Source organism: Pieris napi, chromosome 23, assembly GCF_905475465.1.
Source record: "Pieris napi chromosome 23, ilPieNapi1.2, whole genome shotgun sequence".
NCBI lineage: Eukaryota > Metazoa > Arthropoda > Insecta > Lepidoptera > Pieridae > Pieris > Pieris napi.
The window spans coordinates 1,397,227-1,414,603 of NC_062256.1; the positions used below are offsets into that span (position 1 = coordinate 1,397,227).

The 17,377-nt window shown below is 36.5% G+C and overlaps 1 protein-coding gene across 1 annotated transcript in view; it reads right to left on the bottom strand.

The window, feature by feature from the left end:
• The window catches only part of LOC125061523, a 33,217-nt gene extending 16,023 nt beyond the window's left edge, over positions 1 to 17,194 (bottom strand). Inside the window, exons 1-17 of the mRNA XM_047666998.1 lie at positions 17,189 to 17,194; positions 15,365 to 15,454; positions 14,819 to 14,857; positions 13,698 to 13,878; positions 12,704 to 12,871; positions 11,714 to 11,868; positions 11,136 to 11,262; positions 9,597 to 9,605; positions 8,999 to 9,004; positions 6,150 to 6,158; positions 5,377 to 5,385; positions 4,440 to 4,445; positions 3,980 to 3,991; positions 3,561 to 3,569; positions 2,467 to 2,594; positions 1,614 to 1,794; positions 229 to 412 (exon numbers count right to left, since the gene is read on the bottom strand). Coding sequence (XP_047522954.1) covers positions 229 to 412; positions 1,614 to 1,794; positions 2,467 to 2,594; positions 3,561 to 3,569; positions 3,980 to 3,991; positions 4,440 to 4,445; positions 5,377 to 5,385; positions 6,150 to 6,158; positions 8,999 to 9,004; positions 9,597 to 9,605; positions 11,136 to 11,262; positions 11,714 to 11,868; positions 12,704 to 12,871; positions 13,698 to 13,878; positions 14,819 to 14,857; positions 15,365 to 15,454; positions 17,189 to 17,194 — 1,319 coding nt within the window. The remainder of the gene's footprint in view (positions 1 to 228; positions 413 to 1,613; positions 1,795 to 2,466; positions 2,595 to 3,560; positions 3,570 to 3,979; positions 3,992 to 4,439; positions 4,446 to 5,376; positions 5,386 to 6,149; positions 6,159 to 8,998; positions 9,005 to 9,596; positions 9,606 to 11,135; positions 11,263 to 11,713; positions 11,869 to 12,703; positions 12,872 to 13,697; positions 13,879 to 14,818; positions 14,858 to 15,364; positions 15,455 to 17,188) is intronic.
• Between the last annotated feature and the right edge of the window lie 183 nt (positions 17,195 to 17,377).

A 17,377-nucleotide genomic window follows, 5' to 3' on the forward strand; every position in this document is an offset into this window, starting at 1 on the left:
ACGCCGTCGACTTTTTGGGTCTAAGTCATGTCGGTTTCCTCAGAATGTTTTCCTTCACCGTTCGAGCAAATGTTAAATGCACACATAGACAGTCCATTGGTGCACGGGGGATCGAACCTACGACCTCAGGTATGAGAATCGCACGCTGAAGCCACCAGGCCATCACTGCTCACAAAGTAACATTAATAATCATAAAAGAACTGTTTATCGATGGGTAGAGAAACTCACTTATCTCGATATTCCCTTAAGCGATATCTTGAACTATCTAAATTGTATATGTTGCTATCACTGGCTCGTACTATGACATTGAGCAGGCGGCATCTGTTGCATTTGAACGCAATACTCGATGTGTTTGCTCGCTGACCCTGCAAGAGCTCTATGGTGCGATAGGAGATCGTAGTCATACTTCCCACTGGAATAAACATTGAATTACTGGAGTGAGTAAATAACGCCTCAGCCCTTCACACGCCCTTAAGAGCGCCCTTCCCCGTCCGACGAACGGCAACGCGAGCATGGCCAAAAAGCTTGTTGTTTCATCCAGCGCAATGTCAGAACAAGAGGTAAAGCGAAAAGAGATATCATAGATAGATAGCGAGCCATTCATAAAAATGGCTAACAAGCAAGTGAGAACGCGATAACATTGAAACAAAATAGTGTGCGGAAATTTCATAAACCTTGTTCCAAGAAATACGCGTTTTTTCGTAAGCCTTAGAAGATTATGAAAAAAAAGTTTTACATTTAGAAACTCCATTACATTTATTTCCGGTTACAATTAATGAGTACATTATAAACGCCCAAACTTCATATAAAATTTGTGCAAAAAGGCTGATTTTTGGAGGTTTGTACTGAATTTGTTTGTTTTCAAAGAAATATCTGTTACAACGCCATAATCACGTACGAGCGTTTGTATGAAAAGATAGACGGGTTGGCCGCTCTTAAGATGGGCCCTCGGAGTTCACCAGGCATTCTACCCAAGGGGACTATATCCTACATAGAGCTTAATCAGGACCTGCAGTTCCTGGCCACTCTAGACCGAGACCTTAAACATCCGGCCAGTCTACTGTCAACCCCAGACGGTCAGACCTCTTCCTCTATCGTCAGCAGGCTCTTTCTGCAGCATTACATGCTCACAGAAGGAAACCATTGCACTCCAGGCCTTAATCATCTATGTAAGTTAAATGTTCTTTTAATCTCAATATATATAAAATTCTCGTGTTGTTGTTCCCATACTGCTCCGAAACGGCTCGACCGATTCTTATGAATTTTTTATGCATATTCAGTAAGTCTGAGAATCTGACATCTATTTTTCAATCTATTTTTTTCGGGGTGTCCACCCGAATTTTTATTTTTCATTTTTTTTGTTTTTATTTATTTATGATACAGCATACAAAAATACTTACAACCCCTAATTTTCACCCCTCTACGATTAACCCCTATTTTTTTGTAGATAGTTATTTTTATTGAACTAAAAAAATGTTTCCTAGCATGCAATAGCATTAGCAAATATAATACATGGCAAAACAACGTTTACCGTTTTTGACCGACCCCATATAAACTAGGAATTATATTTGACGTGAATTTATTGTTATTAAAATCGTTGTTCTGTGACTTACATAAAATAACCAATTTGACATATTTCTCCTTATTGCGACGTGCACTGCCAAACTGTACATAGTACTCTCCGTAATCCTTCGACTTGGCCCACGGAGAGAAGGAGAGAGTGACTGTCACGAAGGTCTTGTCAGGAGAGAACTCGAGAGAATATGTAGGCGATGACAGGTCGTCTAGGTCTTCCTGCAAATATTTTATCTCAATATACAGCCTCCGTGGGTTGTAGCACATAGATTATAGGAAATTAGGATTCTCGTCGAAACTATATTTTTTACGGGTTGGTTAGAAGAATTTTCTTTAAAAGTTATTTATTTATCGAAGTTTACCACATAATGCTATATATACAGTATATGTTACGAGCTATCGTTTCTAAAATATATGACAATTATGGTAAACATATTATATGTTATAAGAAAATTACCACCAAAACTGCGGATTAGGTATAAGATAGACTCTTAACAATGCTTTCTATAAAATTCAGCCCACTACCGAATATATCAAGCTTTGAAAAAGTAGTGTTTCTTCTGTTATATTCGCGAATTAGAATGAGAATTCGAACTCTTAGGTTGGTTTTTGCAGACGGAATTTTGAGAGTTCTGCTAATTTTAAACCCTGGAAATTAGTAAGGGGCGACAATATTAATATTCTCTAAGAGGTTCTGCCCTGCGATTCTGTAACTCACTTTTCGAACTCACACAGCGGTTTTCGCATCGGCGGTCGCTCTCAAATCAGTCGTGAAGCAGTAATTTTATGATTTGGCATTCTGATAAACAATAAACTAAAAGCTTCCACCTTTTCACCATGGGTTATCATTATGGTAATTCCAGTAAAAATACACTTTTTGGAAAGCCTTACCAATTGATTACTATGGGGCCTCTTCCGCTTGACCGCCTTGAGTTCGTATTCTTCGGGAATGATGACTTTTCGTGGACTCGTCGAATATTCAGTGGATAGTGGCGACACAAATTCTTCCAAGCTGTCCTCTAACATAAACAAAAGTTCGTGAACACATTCTGAGATTTTATTATAAAATTCCGTGGCTTAGTAAAGACTGTATGACATGAATGAAGGCCGTAGACCAGTGTTTCCCAACGTGGGGCCCAGGGCCCACTGGGGGGCAATTTGATTGTTAAGGGGCTATAAATTTATTATTTTTTAAAATAATTATTTTTGTTTCGTTAACAATTTCCAAGTAATGTCTTACTAAAATCTATCTTAAGTGAGCTATTCAATTTTAGATATTATAAATTATGTATGTTATAAGGGGTGGGGATATAAGAATTTTTGGAAGGCTAAGGTGGGGCATGGCACAAATGGGTTGGGAAACACTGCCGTAGACAAATATGTATCATTATCACGTGATCATACGAGTCAAATGTCATTTAAAAACAATTTTATATTATACGATATTAGGTGATTTTGTCTCAATGCGTTTGGTCTGAGTTGTTTTTCAGTGATTATTTTTCCGACCCAAATATCGGCCAATAGAATTGCACCATTCGACGTCACGTGGTACAACCTACATGGTATTATACTGAAAATTTTTTGTGAAAATTTTCTCTGGTCGTTGCTTCAAGAAAAGTATTAAGTAGTTGTTTTATTCATAATGAAATTCTTATTTGTTAACTGTACATTTCGTCTCATGGTGCAATTCTATTGGCCGACATTTGGGTCGGAAAAATAATCCCCCGAATACCACACGAGCTTCAAAATTATCGGGTATTTCCCGATAGGTTCGTTGCAAACAATTAATATAGTCGTCATGACGACTATATTTGTTTGCAGGGAACCTTGTGGTATTATAAGTGATAATATTTTTTTATTCATCGAAATGGAACAGATATATATAGGTATATAAATTTAACATATTCAACCCTGTGAATATTTTTATTCATATAAGTATCTTAATTAAAGATTTCATAAATATCACACCAAAATTGAAAAGTTACCTGGTATCGCTACAAATAAAGAATAATTAGTTTTAACCACCATCAAAAATTATTTACTTAATAGTTCTATTCGACATGTTTTTGCTCTTTTCTGTCCGTCGACCAATTGATTGATCGCGTCTATCGAAGGGAACGGGGAATTCCCCGTCACTTGTTTTTGGTCAGTGTATTTTTTTGCGTGTGCGCCTATCACGGGGACTTCCCCGTAATAGACCAGAGCCCCACAAATTCACGATCCGCCTATAGTTCAACTTAGGTTCCTTCAAGAAAAGAGCATAGCAATTCTCAAGGGGCCGGCTTCTGAAATTCTGAATTTCGAGCTGAAATTGTAAACGCCCATGGGTGGACTTAACGGACGGTGCCCCGTTCAAAAAAACTGAATTATTTAATATATTACTATACTAATTAATTATACTTACGCGGCACAATTTCTAGAAAAGCAATAAAATTATTAATTTAAATGTAAATTAATTTAATCAATTTTGATTGGTCAAAATAACATAACGTATCATGTCGCGTCTCAATGCATTTTGGACTAGATTGATTGATTGAAACACAGTGATACCTTGAGTGAAACTTGAGGGGCTTTCCCTCAAATTTAAAGGGAATCAATGATGTCCTGGGGGATTTTTGGTGCTTCATTTATTTAGCGAGATTTTTAGGGTATACTTTACAAAATCCATCTGTTAATCAATCATAATCGAACGGAACGCTCCATCGCTTCGTCTTTCGTTTTAAATCCTCGCCCCAAAAGTTTTTATAGATGTATATAGATATATATTTATACATTTATATGTTACAAATTTTTTATAGGAGCAATATAAAAAGGTGAGTTAATATACAGTTTTGGTGCATTTACAATTATTTTTAACTACATACCATCCCCTACAATTAAATAATAATTAATATTAATATTTAGATATAATCACGAAGTTTTGTTAAGTATATAGAATGAAAATAATAAACTTTATAATCTTTATATATTCGGAGAGATAGTCTATAGTATTTATTAAATTATTCAAGTTTCAGAGTTTCGTCATCGGACGTCGTATCCTGCATACGAAATACCACCCGTTTCACCTCGACGTCCGCCGTTCCACAACTGAGCGTTTTTCAGGGCAGTTTTTGCCGCGCACCACCACTTTGTGGAACCAGCTGCCCACTGAAGTATTTCCGAACCAATTCGACTTAGGGTCCTTCAAGAAAAGAGCGTACCAATTCTTGCCAGCAACGCACTCGCGAGTCCTCTGGCATTGAGAGTGTCCATGGGCGGCGGTATCACTTAACATCAGGTGAGCCTCCTGCCCGTTTGTTTTTTTTGTTCTATAAAAAAAAAAACTTTACCACATCATACTATATCTATGGTATATGTTACAAATTCTTTTATCTAAAATGTATGACTAGTTACAAATATAAAAAATACAATTGTAACGTATACAAGATAACATAATGATACCAGCCATTTTTGTACCAGCCATGTTTCTGTCAAGCAGAAAAAAAAAATACCAGCAAAACAGCGGATTTTTTTATGAGATACTCATTAAAATTGATCAGCCCACTATCGAATATATCCAGCTCCGGATAAGCACTGTTTAATCCGTTACAATCGCGAAGAATTCGAATGAGAGGTGCCTGAACTCCCAGATTGGCTTTTGCAGACGCAATTTAGAAAAATATGCTGATTAGTAGTAGCGACATTTGTATATGTAATTAATATATTTTTGTATATTTTGTTTTTGATATTATCGTATGGGCAGTGTAAGGATAGTGTACAGTATTTTATACAGTATTTTTATAAATAAAAAAATCGACTTACTTTCGTATTCTGAAATTAATTTCATACATTAGAAAATTTGTCTTCTGGCGTGACAACCAGTTTATGGCACTAGCTGCCATTTTAAGTATTTCTGAACTGGTACGACTACGAAAATAAGAGCGTACCACTACCTAGGACGGCGACGCACTTGCACTTGGCGGACGTCCATGGGCGTAAACACTTAACTTCTCCCCTACTTTTTGCCTCCTGTCTCATAGAAAAAGTTGTCTATTATTGGGTAACACCCGTTGCGTACAGAGAGACCCCCACTTATAGTTTCATCATCAGACGTCGAGGCAGAATAAGAAATGCCACCCGTATCACCTCGACGTCCGTCGTTCCACAACTGAGCGTTTTTTAAGGCAGTTTTTGCCGCACCACCACTTTGTGGAACCAGCTACCCACTGAAGTATTTCCGAACCAATTCGACTTAGGGTCCTTCAAGAAAAGAGCGTTACAAAGCCATGGGCGGCGGTATCACCCCTGTTATATATTTTTATATATTTAACATACACACACTCACTCATGCCTGAGTGTTGATAACAGTTGAAAAATCAAAAACAAATATATATATTTTAAGGAATTTATAATGAAGTTTGTTATGGAAGAGCGGGAAACCCTGACACAGGAATTTCTTACTTAAAAGGGTTCCCAAATCTTATACATTGTAATGCATATGTACTTATAATGAATAAACAAATTATAATAGAAGGGAAAACAATAAAGGCTAATTAATTTAACGTACGGAGTTGCATATAAAAAACTAAACATACCATCTTGTCCTGGAAATATTTAATTAAATCATTAATAATGTAGTTTGAATTATACATATACTAGCGACCCGCCCCGGCCTCGCACGGGTGCAATGCTGCCCTGCGATTCTGTAACTCACTTTTCGAACTCACACAGCGGTTTTGGCATCGGCGGTCGCTCTCAAATCAGTCGTGAAGCAGTCATTTTATGATTTTGCATTCTGAAAAGGTGGGAGCTTGTAGTTTATTGTTTATCAGAATGCCAAATCATAAAATGACTGCTTCACGACTGATTTCTGAGCGACCTCCGATGCCAAAACCGCTGTGTGAGTTCGAAAAGTGAGTTACAGAATCGCAGGGCTGATACTAAATACACTACAGAAAAACTGTGCGGCCGGCCGGTACCGCCGCAAACGCTACGTCCCGCAATTATTAAATCTGTTATATCTTCGAAAATATTCACTTAAATCATATGGTGTAAAGGGCCATATAGATCTATATTAAATGAACAATGTATTCAAGGTATTTAATTGGTTAAGGATTAATGCTGTATTGGTTAAAATCGCTTGGAAAATTAGCCATTATTTGTCGTAAAAAGTAAATGACAAAAAAAAGTTATTGTGGGTTATCCATAAGAGATAGACATATACCATCACGGACTTTTCTGTAGACCTTTTCAATGTGTACAATACTTAGTACATTATTTTGATAAAACTCGTAGGGTTCAGCCTGCGTTTGCAATGTAAGCGGAAAAAATGTAATTATTTACGACATCACATTAGAAACCTCAAAAATAACAGTACTTCTCCACTATTTAATGGATGTTATTATACATATAAACCTTCCTCTTGAATCACTCAATCTATTAAAAAAAACCGCATCAAAATCCGTTGTGTGGTTTCAAAGATTTAAGCATACAAAGGGAAATAGGGACAGAGAAAGCGACTTTGTTTTATACTATGTAGTGATACATTACATATGAAATTGGTGTATTGTCGTACTGGCCACTGTGACCTCGAATATCTCCTCTTTGATTAGGAATTCCAAAGTCAACTCTGATGAAGTCAAACCGCCTTCAAAGATTTTATTGATTCCCGTCCGAATGGTTTTTTTAAATAAAGGGATTAGAACTACCTATATGATGGCAAAAGTGCATAGATAGCAATGATACTTTAATTAATTATATTCTATTTTTAAAAAAAAGAGGCGTGTACTTATGTACGCGCGTAAGAAGCTATACTTCTTTGGCATTATTAAAAATAGTTTTTGATTGCATGCAAATAATTAATTACAATTAAATAATCAAAGACTGGAAAATGAGTCATTATAGTCAATAAAGTTCAGTTTACATTTGAATAATTAAATAAATAAATATTTATTATTATTCTCTTAATTTACATAAATCCTATTATTATTCAAATGTTGTTTTTAAAATTTGTCCAATGCCGTAGCATCTTCCGTGGGTAACTTCATTCTGTTAATTTTGTGTCACGGTGCGCGCGCGTCGTAAAATTTCACTCTCATCAATTTTTCATAACGCGCCTAAAGAAGTATAACTTCAAAAACAACTTTTTGTTACTCCCATACATAACGCTAATTTCATATGTAAGGACCTTAAATACGTATTCGTAGGAGTAAATAATTCTATTAATCTTCGTGTGTGTAGCGAATATAAACACGAAATGATTACATGATACAAATTAAATAAAATCCCCTCGAAACCTCCAACCATATTCACCTTACAATTCCAAAGTTTTTTTATTTTTTATAAAGACAATTCACACCAATTGACCTCGTCCCATGCTAAGCTGGTGAAGCTTGTGTTATGGGTACTAGGCAACGGATATACATACATTTTCTAGATAGATAGACATATAAATACATATTTAAACACCCAAGACCTAAGCACAACACCAAATGCTCATCACATCGATTTTCGTTTCAGCCGGGGATCGAATCCGGGACCCATGGATTCGTAGTCAGGGGTACTAACCACTAGACCAATGAGTCGTCAAGTTAGTATATGTAGAATACGAAGTGTTAGTACCTTGACTATGAAGTCGTGCGTTCAAATCTTGGTGCATAAATAGTATTAAAGTAAGGGAAATTAATACGGCTGTCTTATATCCAGTGTCAGATAGCTGATCTCCTACTTGTCTATAAGAGAACGAGAAGAATGAACTAAGAAGCAGAATGTACTCAAACTCATAGTAACTTTATTCATATACGTAACCAAGTACACTTATGAACGTCAACAGAAAAGATGTTAAATTGATTCTAAATTTAGATTTACTACCAGCTCGCAAGTCAAGGGCGTAGAGCGGGCAAGAATAATCCAGAAGATATAGAGTTGTAGACTAGACATATATCTGACTAAAGTTATTTTAATTCCTTAAAAAAATATTGGTTGTTTGTAAAGTAGGTTTACGATCGAGATGTTTACGTGATAACGTCTTATTGGTGATATAAGTTTTTGGGAAGTAAGGAATTAATGAAGATAACAAATCTCCATTCGTTTGTATGCCGCTAGAGTGAGAGAGACGGAAGATCGGTTCACTCACTCGAACGCTATGCCAGCCTCCGCTCGTGAGGATTCCGCGTGACAAGTTTCACGGAATGACTGGCAGCGCTCGAGATGAGACGGGAGATCGGTCCGTCTCTCTCTCGTTATACCTGCGATCGCGCTCGTGAGGTTTTGGTGTGACACAAGTTTCTGAACATGTCACCCGACTAAAACGATTTTAAAGACGTTATCACGTCAAAAATAGAACTTGAAATCTGCTTAAGTTTTGCCATAGTATCTGCTCTCTGTGTCCATGGACCAAAAGTATTTATTCATAATTCTTTATTATAAAAAGAAATAAACTTACTTTCAACTGTAAAAAATGGTTAAATATTAATATATTATATTATATATCAATAAAATATTGGTTGTTTGTAAAGTAGGTTTACGATCGAGATGTTTACGTGATAACGTCTTATTGGTGATATAAGTTTTTGGGAAGTAAGGAATTAATGAAGATAACAACTTTTTCAAATTTTAAATTACATCTATCGTTTTATTCACACTTTTGATGATAAATTTCGGGTGTAAAATGACAAGTTTACTTATTCGACTATGATATACATTTTTCTTCATACATTCACGGAATGACTGGCAGCGCTCGAGATGAGACGGGAGATCGGTCCGTCTCTCTCTCGGTATACCTGCGATCGAGCTCGAGAGGTTTTGGTGTGACACAAGTTTCTGAACATGTCACCCGACTAAAACGATTTTAAAGACGTTATCACGTCAAAAATAAAATTCGGTAAAAAATCAACGGGCGGTCTTTTCGCTTGTAATGGATCTTTTACATAATTTAATAATGGGAAGTAACTTTTCTTATTAATTAATCGGGTACAAAATTGTGTTCTCTATGTTTAACTGTAAGTAAAATTAACTAAATAAAATAGCTTCAAAAAACTTACCATAGTTATCTGTTAAAAAACAATAATGTTACTAAATTATGTTTATTATGAAGTCTTAATATTAACTATAAGAATGGAGACTTAGTAAAAAGCATTTTAATTTAATAAATGAGTCGTCAAATATACAAAAATTCAATGTAGAAAACTGTACCGCATCTACAACGTTTACTTGGGAACTAAAATATATGTTCAAATCGTATTGCAAATGACATACGAAAATCTCGATTCTGATTATTATTATTATAATAATAATTTATTTGCAAGAATACAGAACAAAAATGTTATAGTGGTACAATCTAAATTTCGCATATTCTGCCACATATATAATAATGGCGCGCAAATTTGTCTTAAATGGAATTTTATAGACATCAATATAGTAAATTCTTTTATTATTTGTAGTAATAAAATACCACATTATTAAGTTATCAAATTAATATTAATTATAACAGTCCGGTCAATTTAGACCATAAAATGAGAGTGAAGGTACATAAAGTCCCAACAAGCTGAAAATCAGTAAAATTGTTCAAAACATATATAATCTATATATATAAAAGAAAGTCGTGTTTGTTACAACACTTATAACTCGAGAACGGCTGGACCGATTGCCATGGTTTTTGATTTGTTGGATTTGTTTCCGTCCCGAATAGCAGAATAAGCATAAAATATCGGATAAGTTATCGAATAACAATAAATAAATTAATTAATTTTACGAATGCAAAAACCATATGGTGCCATCTGTTGACAAAACTACGCATCATTTTACGTCGAATTCGTGTCAGTTCAAGAAATTACGATCTTGAGGTGAATGAGGAGATGCATAACCATGCTTTGATCCTGATCAAAAGATGTTGGATATCAGAAAGTGCTTAACATGCAGTATCGCCATATTGACGGTAGAGAGAAGATGCCTAATGTGTAAAACTGCCATTCTTCTTTCGCAATGGCAAGCAATAAAACATTTCTGTATTTGCAAAAAAGTTGTATTAATGTAATACTTAACATTAAAGTAACAACGATATTATAAGGTTGTAGGGCGGAACGAAGTTAGCCAGGTCAGCTAGTTACAAATAATATTTAAAAGTTCCCCATCATTCCCGTGTATGGATTTTTTTTTTATTCAATGTCAAAGGTCAAAAAAAAAATAGTTTTTCGCGATTTTTCACGGTAAGTAAGAAACGCTAAGTTTTATCATAAAAGTACCTTAGACAAAAAGAGATCATAAAATTATCTATAAAAAAAATATCAATACTTTTTTTCCAACGAGCCACCGTTTCTGAGATATAACGATTAAAAAAGTTATAAAAGATGTTATCGTTATTTTTTATAGATATTTTTTGAAAAACAAACGGGCAGGAGGCTCACCTGATGTTAAGTGATACGCCCATGGACACTCAATGGCAGAGGATTCGTGAGTGCGTTTCCCGCCTTTTAATTGTTCTTTGTGTTTATGACAATAACAACCACATTTTGATGCATCTCTTCGGCAGTTATGAATTACGTTGAATTTTTTTTTTCTACAATACAGATTTAGTTACTTACGCCATAGTTCGCTAGCTAGTAAGGCCTGGTCGGGAGTAGGTAGGCTGTAAATGTAGCCGATCTGACAAGGGTTCCAGTGATCGCAGACTTCCCGGTCTGGATCCAGTTCCGTCACAAACTTGTACGTCTGCAGAAGTAAATTGATGATGAACATTTATAGAATTTTTAGAAGCTGTTTTACAAGCATCGTAAACATTTAAAATAAGCTGTTTTCTGGAGAATTGTTGAGGAAACTTTTCTTTTCTCGTAACGCACCCATAAATATAATTTGTGCCCATATTAAGATTAATTTTCTATTTTTTTTTCTGTTTCCGCTCTTAGACGCCCATTTGGTCAGCTGTACCCTAAAGGCCTCTTACAAAAATTATATACAAAAAAATATATTTAGCAAATAGTCACACATGCACACACGCACACATATTCGTACGCACAGACCTACCTATTAGATTATACGAAGTGCCTATTAGATTGACCAATGATCATGAAACAGATACAGAAATCTGAGGCCCACACCCAATTAGGGTTGTAGCGCCACTGATTATTTTTTTACGTAATACGGATATTGAAAGTGTATTTACCCTGTCAGGATAATATCTGTAATGCACAACAACATCATCCGTGTCCTCCAAGGCGCACTTGAGGTTTGTGTAGTTGAGAGACGTCCTCTCTATCGGCGCACAACCTATAACGGTTGAACCATTTCGTGGCAAGTCAGGACCTTCGATTTTGTGACCTGTATTAGAGAAACAATTAATAATAATTTCGGTTCTGCCTTGCGATTCTGTAACTCACTTTTCGAACCACTGCCTTGCGATCAGTGGCGTAGCTAGGCAACCAAGGGCCCTGGGGCAAATTGAAAAATGGGGCTCCCTGCTGTGTAAACTGATTAGGTTTTATCAAATAAAAATATGATATACAAATACTTTAAAAATGCTAAGCTACTTAAGCTACTTTGTGCACTGCAGGGCAGAAAGAATTTAGGGGAATTCCCTAGGCATAACTTTTGAATTTCTCTCAACTGAGTTGTCATGATTAAAGTGGGGTTGCAACCTGTCATATTTATTTTGAAAATGGGAGAAATTTCCAAAATTTCAGTTCGATCGAGACTTCTGGTAAGGATTTGAGGGCCCCCTGAGCTTGAGGGCCCCGGGGCACTGCCCCGCCTAGCCCCTAGGTAGCTACGCCACTGCTTGCGATAAGGAGGGACCTTATCGCAAGGCAGTTATTTGAGTTTATGCTGTAACTGCTGATTCTGTCTAAATAGTAACGGAATGGATGTTTGTTTATGGTCGACAAATTCAATCAGAAAAAGGCATTCACGATTATGCTTTTAAAAAAGGTTTTGGGATATGTCTATTGTGTATGGTAGTTGAAGGAGCTTACTGTAAAGGCGAAAAAATATGTGGATGTTACAATTAATGTATTATTGATCGTTTACTGGTGCTTTCTTGACACTGTCAAATCGGCAGAGTCGTATGTAGTTGTATGTATGTAGTCGCTTATTTAAGCGTAAGTGTCGAGAGCTCATATTTTTATTAAAATTGTTAAACGTTTTTAATCTGACTTACGATTACAAAAGAAGTAATTATTCTCAGCAACATAAAGCTCTTTGTCCTCTGCACTGAGACAGGAGTCGTACATAACTTGACTTGGCTCGATGCTGTCTTCACACATGAGGATACCAGATCCATCTGGTTCTTTGGGGGCTCTGTTCGATGGGCATCGGTAGAGCATTCCTGAGAATATATAAACAATGGCTAAAAACGTGATGATCTTCCATAAATGGACTTTTACTCTCGGGGCGTAACTCCCATGATTTAGTTTTTCCTATGAAATGAATGAATGCAATGTAACAGTCGAAGAGATTGCCTACGTCTGGCTATACTCTCGGGGTGTAACTCCCATGATTTAGTTAAGTGCTGTGAAACGAATGAATGCAATGTAACAGTCGAATAGAATGCCTGCGTCTAGCTGTACTCTCGGGGCGTAACTCCGACGATTTAGGAAATTTACTAATTATTTACACGGTTATAAGTATACAGTTTACGTGAGACAATTAAATTTCATTTAATTAACTGAAACGTAAATTAACTTAGAAGCCCTGGTAGGGGAGCCCAAGAGGGGATTTCGGGATTTACTAAAGCGCGGCAGATTAATATATAGGGGGATACCTTGTACCCGGTTAAGTACCTCCACAAAATATGAGGCCGTTTTTTTTGCAAAAGAGTTTATAAACAAAGTTAACCTATGTACTACAATATACAAGACATTTTTCGTCTTAGGGATGGTGGGGTCAACGGCTTATCCAGGGGGGGGGATTTAAAAAAATATATAATAGGGGGGAAAACGAGCTTGCGGGACGACCAAAAAGGGCAGTCTTCGCAGCCCATAGACACCCATTTTAGTGGGTGCGTTGACGCCCTTTGAGGGAGGAGTACACTGGATTTTTAAACATTTGGTGGTCGTATCTCTGAGGGAAGACCCCGACTGGGGGTCGATTCAGTTCGCTAGTTAGATGTATTTTTGTGAATATTTTCATAAAAGGAAAATGTCTTTTGATACCTTTTCTTATAATCAACGGTGGTTTATTTCGAATCTCGGCTATAGTGACGCCTTTTTCACCATTTTGTATCGCAGTCATTATACGCTTGTATAAAGTTGTACGCCTCTCCTGTTCTGCTATTATGTATGGTAACAGTTCTTCGGACAGAACATCCACCTTCTTTTTAGCCTCTGCGTTGATCTGTAAATTGCTAAAGTTTATCTCTCTTATTCAACTAAATCTATTTGCACCCTTCTCTTTCTGTCAAATAATATTATCATTGTTTTAAATTAATGCTGCTTTAGTTAAAACTGTGGAACAAACTTATATTTAATTAATACGAAACAAAAATCTTTGAAGCAGCCTTGCGATTCTGTAACTCACTTTTCGAACTCTCACAGCGGATATAAGGTCCCTGCCTATATCCGCTTGTAGTTTATTGTTTATCAGAATGCCAAATCGTAAAATGACTGCTTTACGACTGATTTGAGCGTGACCGCCGCTGTGAAAACCGCTGTGAGAGTTCGAAAAGTGAGTTACAGAATCGCAAGGCAGGATTGTATTGCCTTAGAGATTGCATGTATTATGTTCATCGATTTACAGTATAAATGTGCCATCAAATACAAAAAGAAAATCAATGGCGCTACAATCTTTTTAGGTCTGGGCCTCTGATTTCTGTATCTCTTATGATCATTTGTCAACCTAATAGGCAAGTAGGTGATCAGCCTCCTATGTCTGAAAGATGTCGACTTTTTGTGTCTAAGACATGTCGGTTTCCTCACGACGTTTTCCTTCACCGTTCGAGAGAATGTTAAATGCGTACATAGAAAGAAAGTCCATTGGTGCACTGCCGAGGATCGAACCTACGACCTCAGGGATGAGAATCGCACGCTAAAGCCACTAGGCCAACACTGCTCTGAGGAAACTAGTATGACTTAAATACAAAAAGGCTGATCACCAAGAAAATTATCACGATACAGACACAGAAATCTAGATCTAAAAGGGGGAATCCCAGACCTAAAAAGTTGTAGCACCACTGGTATTTTTATGTCATTAAAATAAGATGTACAGCATATTATAGGGGTGCCTATAAAATGCTGTACATCTTCTTTTAAGCAACTTTAAAAGTTTTAAAACTTACTCTATCGGCATCCTTGTTAAACTTAATACCCGTTCCATCCTGCAAATATTAATTACTTAAAACAAAAGTCACAGTGAATTTTTATTAATTAATAATTGGATAAAGTAATTGTATTTTTTTGTTTAAACTAAATAAATATTTTTTTCTTGCTAGCACATTTTTAATACGTGCCTTCCAAACAGACCAAACATTTAGTCCGACGGCAATTTTAACGTTTCAAAACCTAATTCAGGAACGTGCTTTTTATCCTGTATAATGGATATTTCTTTAATATTTATGGAGTTATTTATTTATTTAGTTTAAAAGCCACACTAAAGAAACATATACGTACACATACAAAAAAGACGCGACATATAAAAAACACAATATAAAAATACATCTAACAATAAAAATCAACGACTATAAACTGGTATATAGTCTATGACACAGTGATATTGCGTTATACTGATGGAATAACTTAAAAATCGATTCACTAGTGAGTTTCGTCACACGTCTATGAAATGTTGAATGCTATTCAATTTCCCTGATCAAAAGTAAAATACGTACTACAGCCTGTCTTCTCACGATGTTCGCCAGATATCTCCCACGCCTTGTAGCTGGAAGCAGTACACTGCCTGGTATTACTTCATCACCAGACTGTAATAAAATGTGTTTTTATCAGCTTATTTATTACTTAAGATGACATGTGGAACATGGTGTAATGGTTGCAGCTCCTTACAAATGTTGTGTAAAACAAACAACTTGGCGATTAAAAAGAGTGGCGGAGAGTTTATTGCCAGTTCTTCTCTACCGTTCTACGCCCTTGATTTGAGAACTGGCAGTCAATGTAAAATTAGAAGCATTTAATGTATATTTCTTTTTTGAAGTTCATACACTACATTGTGTTACCTACATGAATAAATTGAGATTTCTTACTTTTTTGACTTTTTTTTATTTATTTATTTTATTCCATATCGTTATTCTATCTTTACAGTAATTACTAATTCGATAGAACGACACCATACTGTATTATACTAATACTAATATTTTGACATACATTTTATTTAAATGTATGTCAAAATCCATTTTCTAATTGTCTCTTAAACATGTTGAAAATGAAAATCTGAACTTAAGTAGGCGCAGCGGTAACCAGTGGCGAAACTACAGCATCTGGGGCCCGAGGCAAATTCTTTTGATGGGGCCCTATCAGAAAAAATCGTCCCTACTCAGTTTAATTTTAATAAACTTCGAGATTTTCTGCGTACTCAATTACACGTTGTATATGTCCCACTGGTCATAGGCCTCCTCTCTTAGGCGAGAGGGAATGGTCTGTAGTCCCCACGCTAGCCCAATGCGTATTGGAGACTGACTGGAGTTTGACGGTAACTATTACCAAAATATCAATATCCTTGTAGAGGCCTTAAATAATGGAAATAACAATGACTACGAAATATAAAACAAACCATCTGATTTGTATTTTTTTACAGTATGGTACTAAATTGGCTTTATTATTACAGATACCGGCAAACATCTTGAATATTTAACAAGGGAGTGGGGGAAAGTTTGCGCAGCCCGGGACACAAACGTCAACTGATTTACCAATCACGCGATCGACACATCACTCTCCCGCCGCCCCCCTCCCAGTGATACCTAAAAATCGCTTCTGTGCAGGCAAGGACATTGGTTCAAGATGTTTGCCGGTATCTGTTTTACTGACGTGTCAAGATACTGAACAAAACACTCTCCATCATACATGCGATATTACTCTGATATTTCAACTCAACGATGTAATATAATAACAATCCCGTCTTATCTTAAACGTAATTGATGTGGAAATAACATAACTATCTGTAATCAACGGTTTCTGCCACTTGACCGACGAGTAGCCAGTCTCTCAACCTTCTGTCTTCTTCTCTTCTCTATTTATTCTATTCTAAATTTTTTCCCTTGCAAGAAGTCGTCCAAATTTCGAAAAAAATGGTAATCTGTTGGAGCAAGGTCCGGGGAGTACGGAGGATGTCTTAGACATTCCAATTGAAGCTCTTCTAATTTGGTAGCCGTCTGTTGTGCAGTGTGTGGTCTAGCGTTGTCGTGAAGTAGCAGAGGCGTGGAGCGATTGACCAGAATAGGTTGTTTAGCCGCTAGCTTTTCCATCATGGTTTGCAATTGCTGACAATAGACATCAGCCGTAATAGTCTGGCCAGATTTGAGGAAACTGCAATGAACAATACCGGCACTAGTCCACCAAACTTACAAGTAATTTTTTTGGGGTTAATTTTCGCTTGGGGCAGGATTTGGCTGGCTGACCAGGATCCAACCATTGCGCTGAGTGCTTCCGATTATCGTAAAGAATCCATTTTTCATCACAGGTAATGATTCGGTTTAAAATACCTTCATTATTGTGCCGGTTCAGTAATGTAACGCAGCAGTCGACGCGCGTTTGCCGATTTGCTTCAGTCAATTCGTGAGGTACCCATCTTTCAAGCTTTTTAATCTTCCCAACTTGCTTCAAGTGAATTAAAACAGTTTTATCACTAACACCGCAGCCTGCAGCTAACTCGGACGTGGTTTGCGATGGAT